This window comes from Delphinus delphis, chromosome 10, assembly GCF_949987515.2.
Source record: "Delphinus delphis chromosome 10, mDelDel1.2, whole genome shotgun sequence".
In the NCBI taxonomy this organism is placed as follows: Eukaryota; Metazoa; Chordata; class Mammalia; order Artiodactyla; family Delphinidae; genus Delphinus; species Delphinus delphis.
Genome location: NC_082692.2, coordinates 66866209 through 66882527, shown reverse-complemented (window position 1 = coordinate 66882527; position 16319 = coordinate 66866209). Strand labels below are relative to the sequence as shown.

The window sequence follows — 16319 nt, the reverse complement described above, 5'->3', positions numbered from 1 at the left end:
TGACTAACTCTTCTCATACTGCTGAAGGGAGAGAAAGGGAGATTGAAAGTGTTTTCTTTGCTAGTAGCAGATGTTGCGTCAATATGCTTGATTTGAGGTAGGCAAATATGCAGCTGGGAAAAGTAAACAGAGTGAAGGAGATATGGGAACAGTAATTCCAACTTATAAGTGAACTCAAAATCTCCACCAGGTCACAAACATCTAAATTCTCCAGAGAACCATTTTCAAAGTCACTTCTTGGAGATGCTATCATGACCCTGATGCATTTCGTTTATACTGTTAGATAGTAATAGTTACCATTCTAAATATCATTTTTATTTTCTCAGACTGATTCATTTTAGTCTCTCAGTCTACTTTGTTTCAACCGTGCTTGTGTAAATTTGCACAGAGGAGTGGAGAGTAGCCAAGTCCGCTTGGAGGTCAGGGCTCCTTAGGTCACAATCAAGAAGTCAGTGGTAAAAATAAATAAATAAATAAAAATAAAAGACTATCAAAAAGAAAAAAAAGAAGTCAGTAATTTCTTGGTGCATCCCTATTTTATAATCGTGTAAAAGAAAGAACTGAGGGAAAAGAGAGGGAGGCCTGGTTAAGTTGCTTACCTGAGATGTGCTTTGCTGTACACTCTGCCGGCTAGATAAATGCTATGGAAAGAAAGAAAAACTCAATCAATTGGGAAGGAAACTAACTTTTATCAGGAACCTTCTATATGCTAGGCATTCTGATATATATTTTACATATATGATCTCATTTAATTCTAATAACCTTGTTAGACAAATGTTATTTGTATTTGACAGAGCCAGCTAAGGTTTAGTGTAAGGAAGTGAAATGCTGAAGGTCCCACACAGCAAGAAGGTGGCAAAGTCTGGATTCAAACCCAGGCCTTTCTAGCTTAGAGTACCAGCCAAGTCACAGGTGGGTGCTTGTTACTGGATTTCTGTTTTGCCACTGTCCTTTCCACACAATGTATCACATCCTGCACTGCGTGACACAGCTTCCTCAGGCTCTCCACACTGGAGAAGGTATAGCCTTTAACCACAAGTGGCTCCTTCCCAAACATCTCTCCATGCTGTTCCTTTGCTGCTGGCTAAAGTTAGAAGAAGCAGATTCCAATCCCAGCTGCATGCAAATGGGTTGTGAAACTCCAGACAAATTGTTTACTCTCTCCAAGGGACATTTTCCCTCAACTATAAAAATGAAATAAAAGTTTTTGTTGTCTTCCTCACAAGGTTAATGCAAGGTTCAAATAACATAATGGGAAGCAGCAAGATATAGTAGTTAGGGACCTAAGTGCAAAATTTTAAATCTTGACTCACACTTTCCTCATCTGTAAAGTGAGGATAACATTTCATGCTGAACCTCATAGGGTTTTGTGCAGATTAACTCAGCATAGTACACACTGTAAGCGGTTGATCATTGTTATCTATAATTAGTATTCTTATTATTGCTGTTCTATTTTTATAATTAGTTATTAAAGAAAAGTCAGTCACATTTAGAAGTAAACCCCGGCCAGGAAGAAAGGTGTGTTCACCATTCTTCAAGTCCCTGGTCTTAGGAGACTTGAAAATGAGAGTTTCTATCCTGCCTCCTTTTGGCCCCTACAGGTTGTGAGACAGCTCTCATTTGGTGAACTGTTCCACATCACATGGCTAAGACGACTGGTTGCTGAGTAGAATGGTTTCATTCTTTTAACAAGTATACACATTTAACCCTAAATAAAACTGAAGTACAATTAAATATTAATTTAAATGCATCTCACTAGCTATATTAGTTAATTATTAAATATTCATGTGCATTATTAGCTATATTGGCTAATTATTATTGACTATTAATGTTCATCCATGGGAATATATGTTCCCATGATACATATTAAATATAATTAAAACAGGTCTCCACCAGCTGGGGAAATCATCACATAGAAGGCTTATGTACAACAGAAAACTTCATAAATAAAATAGTTCACAAAAAAAAAAGCTTTAAAAAAATCAGGCTTTCAAAAAACAAAAAGCAAGCTTTCTATGGTTTACTGACCTATATCCCACTGGGAAGGTTACTGGCCTACAACTCCTTCCATTGTTTTATTTTTAGGGTCTACACTAAGGCATTCTTCTCAAGTGAATTTACTGACTAACTCTTAAAAATGACTACCAATCATAAACATTAATGTTCAATTGTAACTATATATGGGAGTTTACAGCTAATTTCAGTGTAAATCATCCTGGATGACAATAACAGACATCATTCTAGACTTCAGAGGCATCAAATTTGGGGAGAACTTGGGACCTCCCTGCTGGCGCAGTGGTTACGAATCTGCATGGCAATGCAGCGGACACGGGTTCAATCCCTGGTCCGGGAAGATCCCACATTCTGCAGAGCAACTAAGCCTGTGTGCCACAACTACTGAGCCTGCGCTCTAGAGCCCGAGAGCCACAACTACTGAGCCAGCATGCTGCAACTACTGAAGCCCGTGCGCCTAGAGCCCATGTTCTGCAACAAGAGAAGCTACCACAATGAGAAGCCCGTGCACCACAAAGAAGAGTAGCCCCTGCTTGCTGCAACTAGAGAAAGCCTGCAGGCAGCAAAGAAGATCCAATGCAGTCAAAAAAATAAATTAAAAAAAAAATTGGGGGAGAACTCTTCAACCTAGTCTGAAAGCACCCCATATGGGTAGCCAGAGAATGGCATCAGAACTGGCATTTTGGAATGTACAAATGTACATTTCCACCAAAAGTGCATAAGGGTTCTCTTTTCTCCATATCCTTGCCAGCATTTATTTAATGATAAGCAAATAGGTGTGAAGTAATATCTAACAGGTGTGAGGTAGCATCTCATTGTGGTTTTGATTTGCATTTCCCTGATGATCATTGATTATCAAACACCTTTTCATGTATGTATGACTTCTTTGGAAAAAAGTCACATCTTTCTCTCATTTAAAAACTCAGAATAATTGATATTTTGCTACTGAGTTTTAAGAGTTCCTTACATATTTTGGATATTAACCCTTTATCATATATAAGGTTTGTAAACATTTTCTCCTATTCTGCAGGTTGAATTTTCATTTTGTTGACTATATTTTGCTGTACAGAAACTTTTCTGATTGATATAGTCCCACTTGCTGATTTTTCCTTTTGTTGCTTGTGCTCTTGATGTCATATCCAAAAGATCACTGCCAACACCAACATCAAGCAGCTTTTCCCTTATGTTTCCTTATAGGAGATTTACGGTTTCAGGTGTAACATTTAAGTCCTTAATACATTTGGAGTTAATATTTGTGCGTGGCATAAAACAGGAGTACAGTTTCGTTCTTCTGCATATCCAGTTTTCCCAACATTTATTGAAGAGACTATCCTTTCCCCAGTGAAAATTACTGGCTCCCTTGTTAAAATATTACTTGACTGTATATGTGTGGGTTTATTACTGGGATTTTGATTCTATCCCATTGGTCTATGTGTCTGTTTTTCTGTTTTTGTTTTGTTTTTTGCGGTACGCGGGCCTCTCACTGTTGTGGCCTCTCCTATTGCGGAGCACAGGCTCCGGACGCGCAGGTTCAGCCGCCATGGCTCATGGGTCTAGCCGCTCCGCGGCATGTGGGATCTTCCTGGACCGGGGCACAAACCCGTGTCCCCTGCATCAGCAGGCGGACTCTCAACCACTGTGCCACCAGGGAAGCCCTATGTGTCTGTTTTTATGCCAGTACAACATTCACTGTTTTGAATTACTATAGATTTATAATATAGTTCAAAATCAGGAAGTGTGATGCTTTCAGGCTGTTTTCTTTCTCAAGATTGCTTTGGCTATTCAGAGTCCATTGTGGTTCCATACAAATTTTAGGATTGGTTTTTCTATTTCTGTGGAAAACACCACTGGAATTTTTATAGGGATTGCATTGAATCTATAGATGGCTTTGGGTAGGGGTGGATATTTTAACAGTATTAACTCTTCTAATTCTTGAGCATGGGATATCTTTCCATTTATTTTTGTCTTCTTTAATTTCATCAATATCTTATAGTTTTCAGTATATAGATCTTTCACTTACTTAGTGAAAAGTTATTTCTAAGTATTTTATTGTTTTTGATGCTATTGTAAATAGGATTGTTTGCTTTATTTTTTTTTCAGATAGTTCAGAGGATATTCTGATTTTTGTAATTGATTTATGTATGTTGATTTTGTATCCTGAAACTTTATTGAATTTTTTTATTCTAACAGTTTTTTGGTGGAGTCTTCAAAAATTTTATATGTATAAGATCGTGTCATCTGCAAGTAGTGACAGTTTCTTTCTTTCTTTCCCATTTGGATGCCTTTTCTTTCTTCTTCTTGCCTAACTGTTTTATTGTTCTGGCTAGGGCTTCCAGTACTATGGGATTTTTTGTTGTTGTTGTTGTTGGTCTTGGTTTTTCTGGCTGCGTTGGGTCTTTGTTGCTGTGTGCAGGCTTTCTCCAGTTGCGACAAGCGGGGGCTACTCTTCATTGCGGTGCGCGGGCTTCTCATTGTGGTGGCTTCTCTTGTTGCGAACCGTGGGCTCTAGGCTCGTGGACTTTAGTAGTTGCAGCATGTGGGCTCAGTAGTTGTGGCACATGGGCCCTAGGGTGCACAGGCTTCAGTAGTTGTGGCGCATGGGCTCAGTAGTTGCAGCGCATGGGCTCTAGGGCATGTGGGCTTCAGTAGTTGTGGCACATGGGCTTAGCTGCTCCGCAGCACATGGGACCTTCCCGGACCAGGGATCAAACCTATTGGCAGGTGGATTCTTAACCACTGAGCCACCAGGGAAGTCCCTCCAGTACTATGTTGAACAGGAATGGTGAGAGTGGGCACCCTTGTCTTGTTCTTGATCTTAGAGAAAAAGCTTTCAACCTTTCATTGTTGAGTATGATGTTAGCTGTGGGCTTCTCATATATGGCTTCATTATATTGAGGTGTGCTTCTTCTATGCCCACTTTCTTGAGAGTTTTTATCATAAAGGATGTTGAAATTTTGTCAATTGCTCTTTCTGCATCTATTGAGATGATCTTATGATTTTTTAATTGAACTACAGTTGATTCACAATGTTGTGTTACTTTCAGGCATATAGCAAAGTGAGTCAGTTTATATATATATATACATATATATACATATATATGTGTATGTTTTACAGATTCTTTTCCATTATAGGTTTTGATCATACGATTTTTATCTTTTATTTTGTTAATGTGGCACATTACATTGATTGATTTGCAGATGCTGAACCATTCTTGCATTCCTGAAATAAATCCCACTTGATCATGTGCTGTTAATGTGCTGTTGAATTTGGTTTGCTAGCATTTTGTTGAGAATTTTTGTATCTATATTCATCTGGGATATTGGCCTTCTTTTCTTGGAGTGTCCTTATCTGGCTCTGATATCAGGGTAATGATGGCCTTGTAAAATAAGTTTGAAGAGTGTTTCCTCCTATTCAATTTCTTTGGAAGAGTTTCAGAAGGATTGGCATTCATTCTTCTTAAATGTTTGATAAAATTCACCCATGAAGCCATCTGGTCCTGGGCTTTTTTTTGTTAGGAAGTTTTTGATTACTGATTCAATCTCCTTACTTGTTATTGGTCTGTTCGGTTTTCCTATTTCTTCATAATTTAGTCTTGGTAGGTCGTATGTTTCTATTTAGGGTGTCCAATTTGTTGGCATATAATTGTTCATAGCAGTCTCTTATGATCATTTGTATTTCTGTTTATCAGCTGTCTCTTCTTTCATTTATAATTTTATTTACTTGAGTTCTCTTTTTTCTTGCTAAATCTAGTTAAACATCTGCCAACTAGTCTTTTCAAAAAAAAAACAACAATCAACTCTTAGCTTCATTGATCTTTTCTATTGTTTTTCTATTCTTTATTTCATTTATTTTTGTCCTGATCTTTGTTACCTCCTTCCTTCTGCTGACTTTGGGAATAGTTTGTTCTTTTCCTGGTTCTACAAAGTATAAAGTTCGGTTATTTGAGATCTTTTTTTCTTAACGGAGGCATTTATCACTATAAACTTTCCTCCTAGAATTGCTTTCACTGCATCCCTAAGTTTTAGCATGTTGTGTTTCCATTTTTGCTTGTCTCAGGACATATTTTTTTATTTCCCTTTTGATTTCTTCTTTGACTCATTGGTCGTTCAGGGTTGTGTTGCTTAACTGCAACATATTTTTGGAGTTTCCAGTTTTCTTCCTGTTATTGAATTCTAGTTTCAAATCACTGTAGTCAGAAAAGATATTTCATATGATTTCTATCTTCTTATATTTGTTAAGACTTATTTTGTGGCCTAATGTGATCTATCCTGGAGATTGTTCCGTGTGCACTTGAGAAGAATGTGTATCCTGCTGCTATTGGACAGAATATTCTTAATATTCCAAATATGACTGTTAGGTCCATTTGGTACTAAGTGTAGTTCAAGTCCAACATGTCCTCATTGATTTCCTGTCTGAATGATCTATCACTTGATGAAAGTGGGGTACTAAAGAATCTAATATTGTTGTATTCTTGTGTATTTCTCACTTCAGTTCTGTTAATATTTGCTCTATAGATTCAGGTGCTCTGAAGTTGGGTGCCTATATATTTACAGTTGTTATATGCTCTTGATGAATGACCCCTCTATCATTATATAATCACCCTCTTTCTACTTGTTACAGTTTTTTAATTAAAGCCTATTTTGGGACTTCCTTTGTGGTGCAGGGGTTAAGAATATTCCTGCCAATGCAGGGGACACAGGTTTGAGCCCTGGTCTGGGAAGATCCCACATGCCACGGAGCAACTAAGCCCATGTGCCACAACTACTGAGCCTGCCCTCTACAGCCTGTGAGCCACAACTCCTGAGCCCACGTGCCATAACTACTGAAGCCCACGTGCCTAGAGCCCATACTCCACAACAGAGAGAAGCCACCACAATGAGAAGCCCATGCACCACAACGAAGAGTAGCCCCCACTCACTGCAACTAGAGAAAGCCCGTGGACAGCAATGAAGACCCAACACAGCCAAAAATAAATAAATAAATTTATTTTAAAAAAATAGCCTATTTTGTCTGGTATAAAAATAGCTACTGGGCTTCCCTGGTGGTGCAGTGGTTGAGAGTCCGCCTGCCAATGCAGGGGACACGGGTTTGTGCCCCGGTCCGGGAAGATCCCACATGCCACGGAGCGGCTAGGCACATGAGCCATGGCCGCTGAGCCTGCGCATCCGGAGCCTATGCTCCGCAACGGGAGAGGCCACAACAGTGAGAGGCCCACGTACCTCAAAAAAAAAAAAGAAAAAAAAGCTACTGCTGCCATCTTTTGGTTGCCATTTGGATGGATTATCTTTTTCTGTTTCTTGCTTTCAGCCTATGCATGTTCTCAACACTAAAGTGAGTCTGTTAATAAACAGAATATTCTTTGTTTTTTTTTTTAATCCATTTGGCTGCTCTATGTCTTCTGATTGAGAATTTAATCCATTTACATTTAAGTAAAGTAATTATAGATAGGTAAGAAATTTCTATTGCTATTTTAAAAATTGTTTTCTAGCTCATTTTGTAGTTCCTTTTCTTTTCTCTTGCTGTCTTTGTGAACTGATGATTTTCCATAGTAGTGTGCTTTGATTCACTTCTCTTTATGTTGTATGTATCTACTGTAGGTTTTTGCTTTCTGGTTACGTGAGACTTACATAAAACATCTTATAGATAAAGCTATTACAACTTAACTTCAATCCCATACAAAATCTCTACCCTTTTACTCACTTCCCACCACTTTATGTTTTTGATATCACAGTTTACATCTTTTTATACTGTGCATCCATTAACAAATTACTGTAATTATAGTTATTTTTAATTTTTCTTTCTTTTCACCTTTATACTAGAGTAATATACTGCCATATTATAGTATTGGAGTATTCTGAATTTGACTATATACTTATCTGAATTTGACTATATACTTAAGTGTTTTATAGCTTCATGTTTTTTTTTAATTAATTTATTTTATTTTTGGCAGCATTGGGTCTCCTTGCTGCTCGTTTGTTTTTTTGTTTGTTTGTTTGTTTTTTGCAGTATGCGGGCCTCTCACTGTTGTGGCCTCTCCCGTTGCAGAGCACAGGCTCCGGACACGCAGGCTCAGGGGCCATGGCTCATGGGCCCAGCCGCTCCGCGGCATGTGGGATCTTCCCGGACCGGGGCACGAACCCGCATCCCCTGCATCGGCAGGCAGACTTTCAACCACTGCACCACGAGGGAAGCCCCTTGTTTGTTTTTATATATAGTAGTGTGTATCTGTTAATCCCAAACTTCTAATTTGTCTCCCCCCCTTTCCCCTTTGGTAACCATAAGTTTGTTTTCTATGTCTGTCAGTCTATTTGTTTTGTAAATAAGTTAACTTGTATCATTTTTTTAGATTCCACATATAAGTGATATCATATGGTATTTTTCTCTGTCTTTGATTTTTGATAGTTTTATTATAATGTCGTGGAGAAGATCTCTGTGGGTTCAAATTGTTTGGTAACCTATGAGTTTCATGAACTTGATGTTCAAATCTCTCCCCCCAGATTTGGTAAGTTCTCAGGCATTACTTTAAGTAAGCTTTCTGCCCCTTTCTGCTCTCTTCTCTTCCTGGTTCTCTAATAATCTATAGATTGATTCTCTTAATGGTAATCTTTAAATATCATAGGGTTTCTTCATTCTTTTTACTTTTTTCTCCTTTGACTGAAAAATTCTGATATATCTGTCTCTAAGTTCACTAATTCTCTCTTTTTTTTTTTGGCTCCACTGGACTGCCAGGGAATTCCAGGGACTCTTTGTTTTATGAGTTTTTAAAAATCTTTTTTGGCTGCATTGGGTCTTCGTTGCTGCACACAGGCTTTCTCTAGTTGTGGCAAGCGGGGGCTGCTCTTCATTGTGGTACACGGGCTTCTCCTGTTGTGGAGCACAGGCTCTAGGCACGTGGGCTTCAGTAGTTGCGGCACGCAGTCTCAGTAGTTGTGGCTCATGGGCTCTAGAGCACAGGCTCAGCAGTTGTGGCACACAGGCTTAGTTGCTCCGCAGTACGTGGGAACTTCCCAGACCAGGGCTCACACCCGTGTCCCCTGAGTTGGCAGGAGGATTCTTCACCAGTGCACCACCAGGGAAGTCCCAAAGTTCACTAATTCTTTTTTCTGCTTGGTCCAGTCTAATACTAAATCTCTCCACTGAATTCTTCAGTTCAGTCATTGTATTCTTCAGCTCCAAAATTCGTTTGGTTCTCTTTTATGTTTTCTATCTTTTTGTTGAACTTCTCATTTTGGTCTTGTATTATTTACCTGATTTTGTTGAACTGTTTACTGGTGTTCTCTTGTAGCTCTCTGAGCATCTTTAAAATAACTACTTTGAATTCTCTGTCAGGCAATTTGTATATCTCCATTTCTTTAGGGTCAGTTACTGAAAATTTACTGTGTTCTTTGGTGGTGTCATGTTTCCCTGATTTTTTGTGATCCCTGTAGCCTTTCATAGTTGTCTGCACATTTTGAAGAGCTGTTATCTCTTCAAGACTTTATGGACTGGCTTTGGTAAGGAAAGATCTTCACCTATGGATGTGAGGATGCTAGAGTATGCTATGACTCTGGGTCTAATGGTGCAGGGTGCCCAAGTTAGGGCATATCGTAGCTCTGGGCTCAGGGTGCAGGTCTCATTGGCTGAGGCCACACAGGTCCACATATCAACAATTCTGTGATTCTTAGGGAAAGCTGTGGAGGGTCCACAGTAGCTGTAAGGGATGTTGGGGTCCTCAGTGGATCTTCCAGGTCCAGTGGCTAGGGACCAGGGCAGGCAGCAGTGGTGGGCAGAGTCAGAAGTGTGTACACACATGGCTCCAGGGTCCGGCTTCAGGGTCCAGCTTCAGGTACCTGCAGAGTGGGAGGGGGAAGCTGCAGACACACACATAATAGCAAGGGCTGGGACTAGCAGAAAGGGCTGGTGCCAACTGCAGATTGACAAGCAACTGCAGGGACCCTAGCTGTTGGCACATATTCATGAGGTTGTAGAGGCTAGCCATGAGCACATGCATGGCAGTGGAGGCAGGGATGGGAGTTGGGCTGGCCAGTGTGCAGGTGCACAGCTGCAGGGGCTACCTTTAGGTGAGCCTAGGGTTGCAGGCCAGTGACAAGTCAAGGCTGGATATGGGCCACAAGCAGCTGTGGGGGCCTTGGCTGTTGGCATACACTCCTATGGCTACAGCGGCTTGCCGTGGTTGTATGCATGGCAGTGGAGGCCTGTGTTGGGAGTCAGGCTGGTGGCGTGCAGGTACATAGCTGCAGAGGCTAGACATGAGCACACACAAAGCAGTGGGGTTCAGCTGTAGGGGTCTAGACTGGTGTCTTACATGCACACAACCACAGAGGCCAGGGCTGCTACATAACTCGTGCTCTGTCAAGAGATGCAGAGGGAGGTGGAGGACTCAGGTGGCTGGCATCTGTGAATGCAGATACCTGTGGGGTGAAAACCTTAATGGCAAAATCTGCAGGGGTTCTGTGGTGGCTACTGGTTTCTTCAGTGGTGAAATATGCTGGGGTCCTCTGTGGAGCAGTCTGCTGAGGTCCATTATGAGGTCCCCAGTAATAAAAGCTGAGGGGTTCTGCAGTGTCCACAAGGGCTGTTGAGGTCCACAGCAGCAAAGGCTGCTGGGATCCTAAGCAGAGCAGGCCACTGTGAGCCATGGTAGCTCCCAATGAATGACTGATACTGGCAGCCTCTGTCTGCCCTACTTCCTTGTTCCTAGCCATGTCTAGATGTCTCAGTATTTATACCAAGTTTATTCCAGTTATCTCATTTGTAATTTTCTAGAGCTCCTTGGGTTGCTTCTTAGATTGCTCCGCTCTGCTTCCTGGCTGTCTCACTTCCCTTTGCAGACAGCAATCACCATTTTCTTCCACTGAGTTGTCAGTTTTTTCCAAGTTTCTTTCATAAGTATTTCTTTTGGTCTTTAACTTTCATGTGGGAGGTTTCTTCCAATGGCTGTTGATGCTTGACTGTCTGGAATTGCTGTGTAGGACCTGCTGACCACTGGGTTTCACTGTATGGAGGTTTGTGGAAAGCAGTGGTCATCTTATCCAACAGCTTTTAATACCATATATACTCTGATGACTCCAGAAGACATTTAAACCTTGAAAGGAAAAACCAGAAATATTGATCCCCACTGCTCTACTCTCTTCTCCCACAATGTTTCCTATTCCATTTCCACCCAGGTCAAAGTTGGGCATGTCAAAACATAGGAGTCATTCTTCTCTGACCTTTCTCTTTTTTGTACACACGCACATCTATTCAATCTATCAACAACTCTGACTGGATCTATCCTTCAACACATATTCAGAATCCAACAACTTACCACTTCCACTGTTCCAACCCTATCTAGCTCAAGATACTGAAATCAAAATCTTTTGTTTGAATGACTGCTCCCTGTTTCCATTCTTGCTCTACTCCAGTCCTTCTGCACACATCAGCTGGAGGAATCCTTTTAAAATGTAAGCCAAATCATGTAATTCCCCTGCTCAAATACCTTCACAGGCCTTCTGTCACACTTAGAATAAAATGCAAAATCCTTACCAAAAATATCATCCTCCAAGCCACCATTCTGAGGGGAGTTCTTAGCTTCAAACTGTCATTCTTCCTTCACTTTCCACATCTAATTGATCATCAAAATTCATCATTTTTACTTATTAACATCTACATTCTCTATTGCATTTTTTCTCCATTCCTATTGTTGCCTAGCCATTATTTCTTGCCTGAATCACTTCCGTGGTCTCTTTCCTCCCTGATTCCAGTCTTCTGCATTTTATACTCTCTCAGCATTTAAAACCCACATCCAATCATGTTACTCCATGGTTCTATCAGACTAGCAGTTCTACTAATTTGGGGATTACAAAGCTCTTTGTGATCTGGCTCTTGCCTTCTTCTTGGCCTTATCTCCCAATTGCTAACACATACTTACATGCCAAAGTTACCAAATATCTTATAGTTTCCTGGAATTACTACTTCCCTATGCTCTGTGCTATTTTTGGAATGTCCTTCCTTATGGCTTGTCTTCCTGATGAAGCCCCGCACATCTCTCAAGACTCATCTTAAGCATTACTTGCCTCTGGAGGCTTTCACTGATTGCTCAAAGCCCCAGGAGATCAGCTACTCCCTCTAACAGCATCAGTGTATATCTTAATTATGACATGCAGCTCATAAACCTTCTTGTTTGTGGTCTATCTGATCCCACTAGAGTAGTTTCTAAACATGGGGACCATGCATGGGGTTCAGAGGCAACTATCAATTCCCTAAAATTGAGTATAAAATTTTGTATGCAAAATCATACTTGTATCGTCCTGGGGAGAAATTTTATCGCTCCTCCATAATATAGAAAGAGTTAGGAACCAATACCCTAGATGGTAATATTCTTTTTTTTTTTTTTTAATTTTTTTTTTTTGGCTGCGCTGGGTCTTCGTTGCTGTGTGCAGGCTTTCTCCGGTTGCAGCGAGTGGGGGCTACTCTTCATTGTGGTGTGCGGGCTTCTCATTGCAGTGGCTTCTCTTGTTGCGGAGCACAGGCTCTAGGCACGTGGGCTTCAGTAGTTGTGGCACGCGGGCTCAGTAGTTGTGGCTCACGGGCTCTAGAGCACAGGCTCAGTAGTTGTGGCACACAGGCTTAGTTGCTCCGCGGCATGGGGGATCTTCCCAGACCAGGGCTCGAACCCTTGTCCCCTGCATTGGCAGGCAGATTCGTAACCACTGAGCCATAGACGGTGATATTCTTAAGGGAAGGAGTAAGTCTCCATCTTTAATTTCTATATCTCACACATATCACTTCACACAGAGCATAGTTAAGGCAACTGGACACAAATGCTTTTGTATACTTGTAAATATACATAACCAAATATACAGAAGCAATTGATATGTTATTTGTATATGATTTAGGCAAATTTCCTATGGTTCTTGACCAGGCAACATACTTTGCATCCTCTGTGTTTCCTAAAAATATTACATTTTCTTAAAGAGAAATTTGTAATTCTTTCTAAAACTTGTAATTCTCACCAATATACACTCCTTGAATATATACTCCTCAAAGTGAGGTTTTACCCAGTCCTTTAGTCTAAGCTTAATAGTCACCGAAGGTTTCTGATGTTTATTTGTTTTACTTTAAAATTCTGTACCTTTTAGTTAATTCTTCTTATTCAGCCTGCAAAATGTAATCTTGGTTATCAGTCAACTCAATACACTTTTATAATAACCAACAGGCAGTTAAGGATTTATCTTAGAAATACTGGTACACTGATAAACAACAAGGCCCTACAGTACAACACAGGGAACTATATTCAATATCTTGTAATAAACTCTCATGGAAAAGAATCTGAAAAAGAACACACACACACACACACACACACACACACACACACACACAACTGAATCACTTTGCTATACACCAGAAACTAACACAACATTGTAAATCAACTATAGTTCAATAAAAAAAGTTTTAAGAAAGAAATGCTGGTACATTATTTCCAGGGTTAATCATTACATTATTAATAACTGGCTCTTTTCAGCTTCAACTACCTGCTTTTCTTAAGAGGTGGAGAGAGACAAAATTTTAGTAACTGCTGCAGGCTGAAGGAGCTCTGTTCACCAGCAAAACCAACTGAGAAATGACAGCTAGACATTACAGTAGGCCCAAATGCCCTACATAGTAATTCCATTTAGAGAGCAAGTGTGATAGGTACTGTCCAGATAAGGAAGAGCCCTTAAATACATTGAAACAAAGACAAAGGAATGATTTTAGCAATATTGTTTCATAATGTAATTAGGGATAGTAAAAGAGAAAAACTTAAGTGTGCAGGAGCAAGCTACACTGTGTAATAATTTCTTACCATTTTATAGAGATCTGAGACACTAATCTGGTCCGCATCCACTACTTCAAAGTCCTTTCGAGGCACCAGGTCCAGGCCCAAATGCCTAGTAAAGAGAAAGACCACATTCAGCATGCCATGTCCTCAAATTACTCATCTCTCTTTATGTGCCTGAGAGCCCATGCCAACCATGACCTTATGGACAGAAGTTCAGACACTGCCTCTGCAGGGACATGCCTTTATCCAGTAACCTAACTGTGTTCACCTTCAGGTAAATAAATGAGGCTAGGGATTTTAAGACTGTGACAATTTTCGTCATCAAGTAGTTCCCCCTGTGACGGTAAAAAGGATTCATTCAGTATCACATTTATAACAGATTGCTTGAGTTCACTAAGGATGGATTTTCTTAGATCATTAATAAGTTGTGTTTATTTTTCAATTTCCCCCATCCTGCAAGTATGTACAGGCTCAGCCATGCATTACTTTCATTAGGATAAAAAAAATTATTCAGTGTCCAAGTAGATTTGTAATTCAAAGTCAAACACATAAAAATCACCTCCTGGGAATTCCAGGAGGTCCACTGGTTAGGATTCTGCACTTTTACTGCCACGGGCATGGGTTCAATCCCTGGCTGGGAAACTAAGATACTGCAAGGCACAGCCAAAAAAAAAAAAAATCACCTCCTAAAGATATTAAACTCAAAGAAACTTATGTCTTGGTTGAGTTTTATCTCATTTTCAATTTAATTAATACTGACACTGGGTTATAGTAAAGACCTCACCACACATTAGCCAATACCTTAAGACACTTTAGATGGAAGTTTAACCAGGGAGCACGATTAATAAAGAAAACAATACTTAGAAGATCTGGTATAACTTGGGGATGAAGGAATAAGTGATAATGATTAATAGTTGATTGGGAGGCAGTATGAGACAGTGGAAATAACTCTGGACAGGCAGAACTCTTGGGTTCAAATATGGTACATAATTTATATTCAATACATGTTACGCCCTTTCTCACTCTCTAGAACAACAGCTCTGACTCTGGAGTCAGTGGAATTAGGAGTTGTGGACCCCTGTAACTACAAATAAAAGTATGTGCATGTGTTCATATATGCATTTTCTCTGAGGAGAGGGCCTATAACTCTCATCAGGGTTTCAGAGCTGCTCTGTGACCACCCTACTCTAAAGCGAGTGTTATGAACTATTGCACCTGGCAAAAAGTATGCCATAGATGATGGAAGGAGAAGTGTATATATTGTTTTCTTCACCTAGATTATGAACTACATTTAGACTATGCTAGCAAAACTAATTCTCTAGGCTCTTTCTGTGAATAAAATTCCCACTTATTTAAAATAAGCCACGTAGGGCTTCCCTGGTTGCGCAGTGGTTGAGAGTCCGCCTGCTGATGCAGGGGACACGGGTTCGTGCCCCGGTCTGGGCAGATCCCACATGCTGCGGAGTGGCTGGGCCCGTGAGCCATGGCTGCTCAGCCTGCGCGTCCGGAGCCTGTGCTCCGCAACGGGAGAGGCCACAACAGTGAGAGGGCTGCGTACCGCAAAGATTAAAAAAAATAAGCCACATATACATCCAAAATGCAGAATTATTTTACTTACAATTTAACCCTATTTTATAGGAAAAGATATGAAGAGGTTAAATGGTAATAAGACTGATAAAATAAAAATGGGGAATCAAACCTACATGAAGAAGCTATAAGCAAACACGCTAATCACACAGACTAATATGATTACTATGATTAAGAATTAAAATTTAGATGTGTACTTTTTAGCAGACAAAAAAAATGGAGAAATCTATTTTTCTATTAAAGGATAAAAACCCATATTTTTCTATTACCTATTACTATAACTTGTATTATTCTATAATAGAGAAATATGCATTTTTAAAGAGGAAATTATTTTTTGGTATTAAATACAGAAAAAAAAAACCCTCGTAGTTTTGCTTGATGAGAAGATCAGTAATACACTGTTGTCCTTACCTATAATAGTTCACAGTTTAATGGTAAAACCATGACATCAAATCTGATTACTGATGTTAATGCACTTAAATCTATAAGAGATTTTATTTCCTGTCTTCATACATCAAAGAAGTACTCCATTCAATCACCTCTTACTAATTATTCTTAATTTCCCTGAAATAATTTCAGGCCTCTGGCTTCTAATACTTATAGCATGTAAAGGCAGTAGTATCATGGAGAGCAAGATATAGCTGAAGCACATCCTTTCCACCTCTCTCATCTTAAAAAGCAATTTACATCTGAAAGATAATTTTGCAGTTTTGATCTCAAATATTTAGAATACTTTTACATGTATGTGGAAAAACAGTGGAAAGATCACAAAAATGGTATTAGTATTTGTACAAGGAAAGTGAAATTAAACAATTTATCAATTTAAGATATTTTACAAATTTTCTGTAGTCATGCTGTTGAAAATTCTTTAAATACAAAAATGAAGAGATAAAATTTCAAACATATTCTTTAACCACTG

General features: G+C 39.7%; 1 protein-coding gene across 1 annotated transcript in view; it reads right to left on the bottom strand.

Moving 5' to 3' along the window:
• Positions 1-16319, bottom strand: part of DOCK3 (dedicator of cytokinesis 3) — a 402555-nt gene that overhangs the window by 178418 nt on the left and 207818 nt on the right. The window contains exons 7-8 of the mRNA XM_060022587.1: positions 13838-13922; positions 600-641 (exon numbers count right to left, since the gene is read on the bottom strand). Coding sequence (XP_059878570.1) covers positions 600-641; positions 13838-13922 — 127 coding nt within the window. The remainder of the gene's footprint in view (positions 1-599; positions 642-13837; positions 13923-16319) is intronic.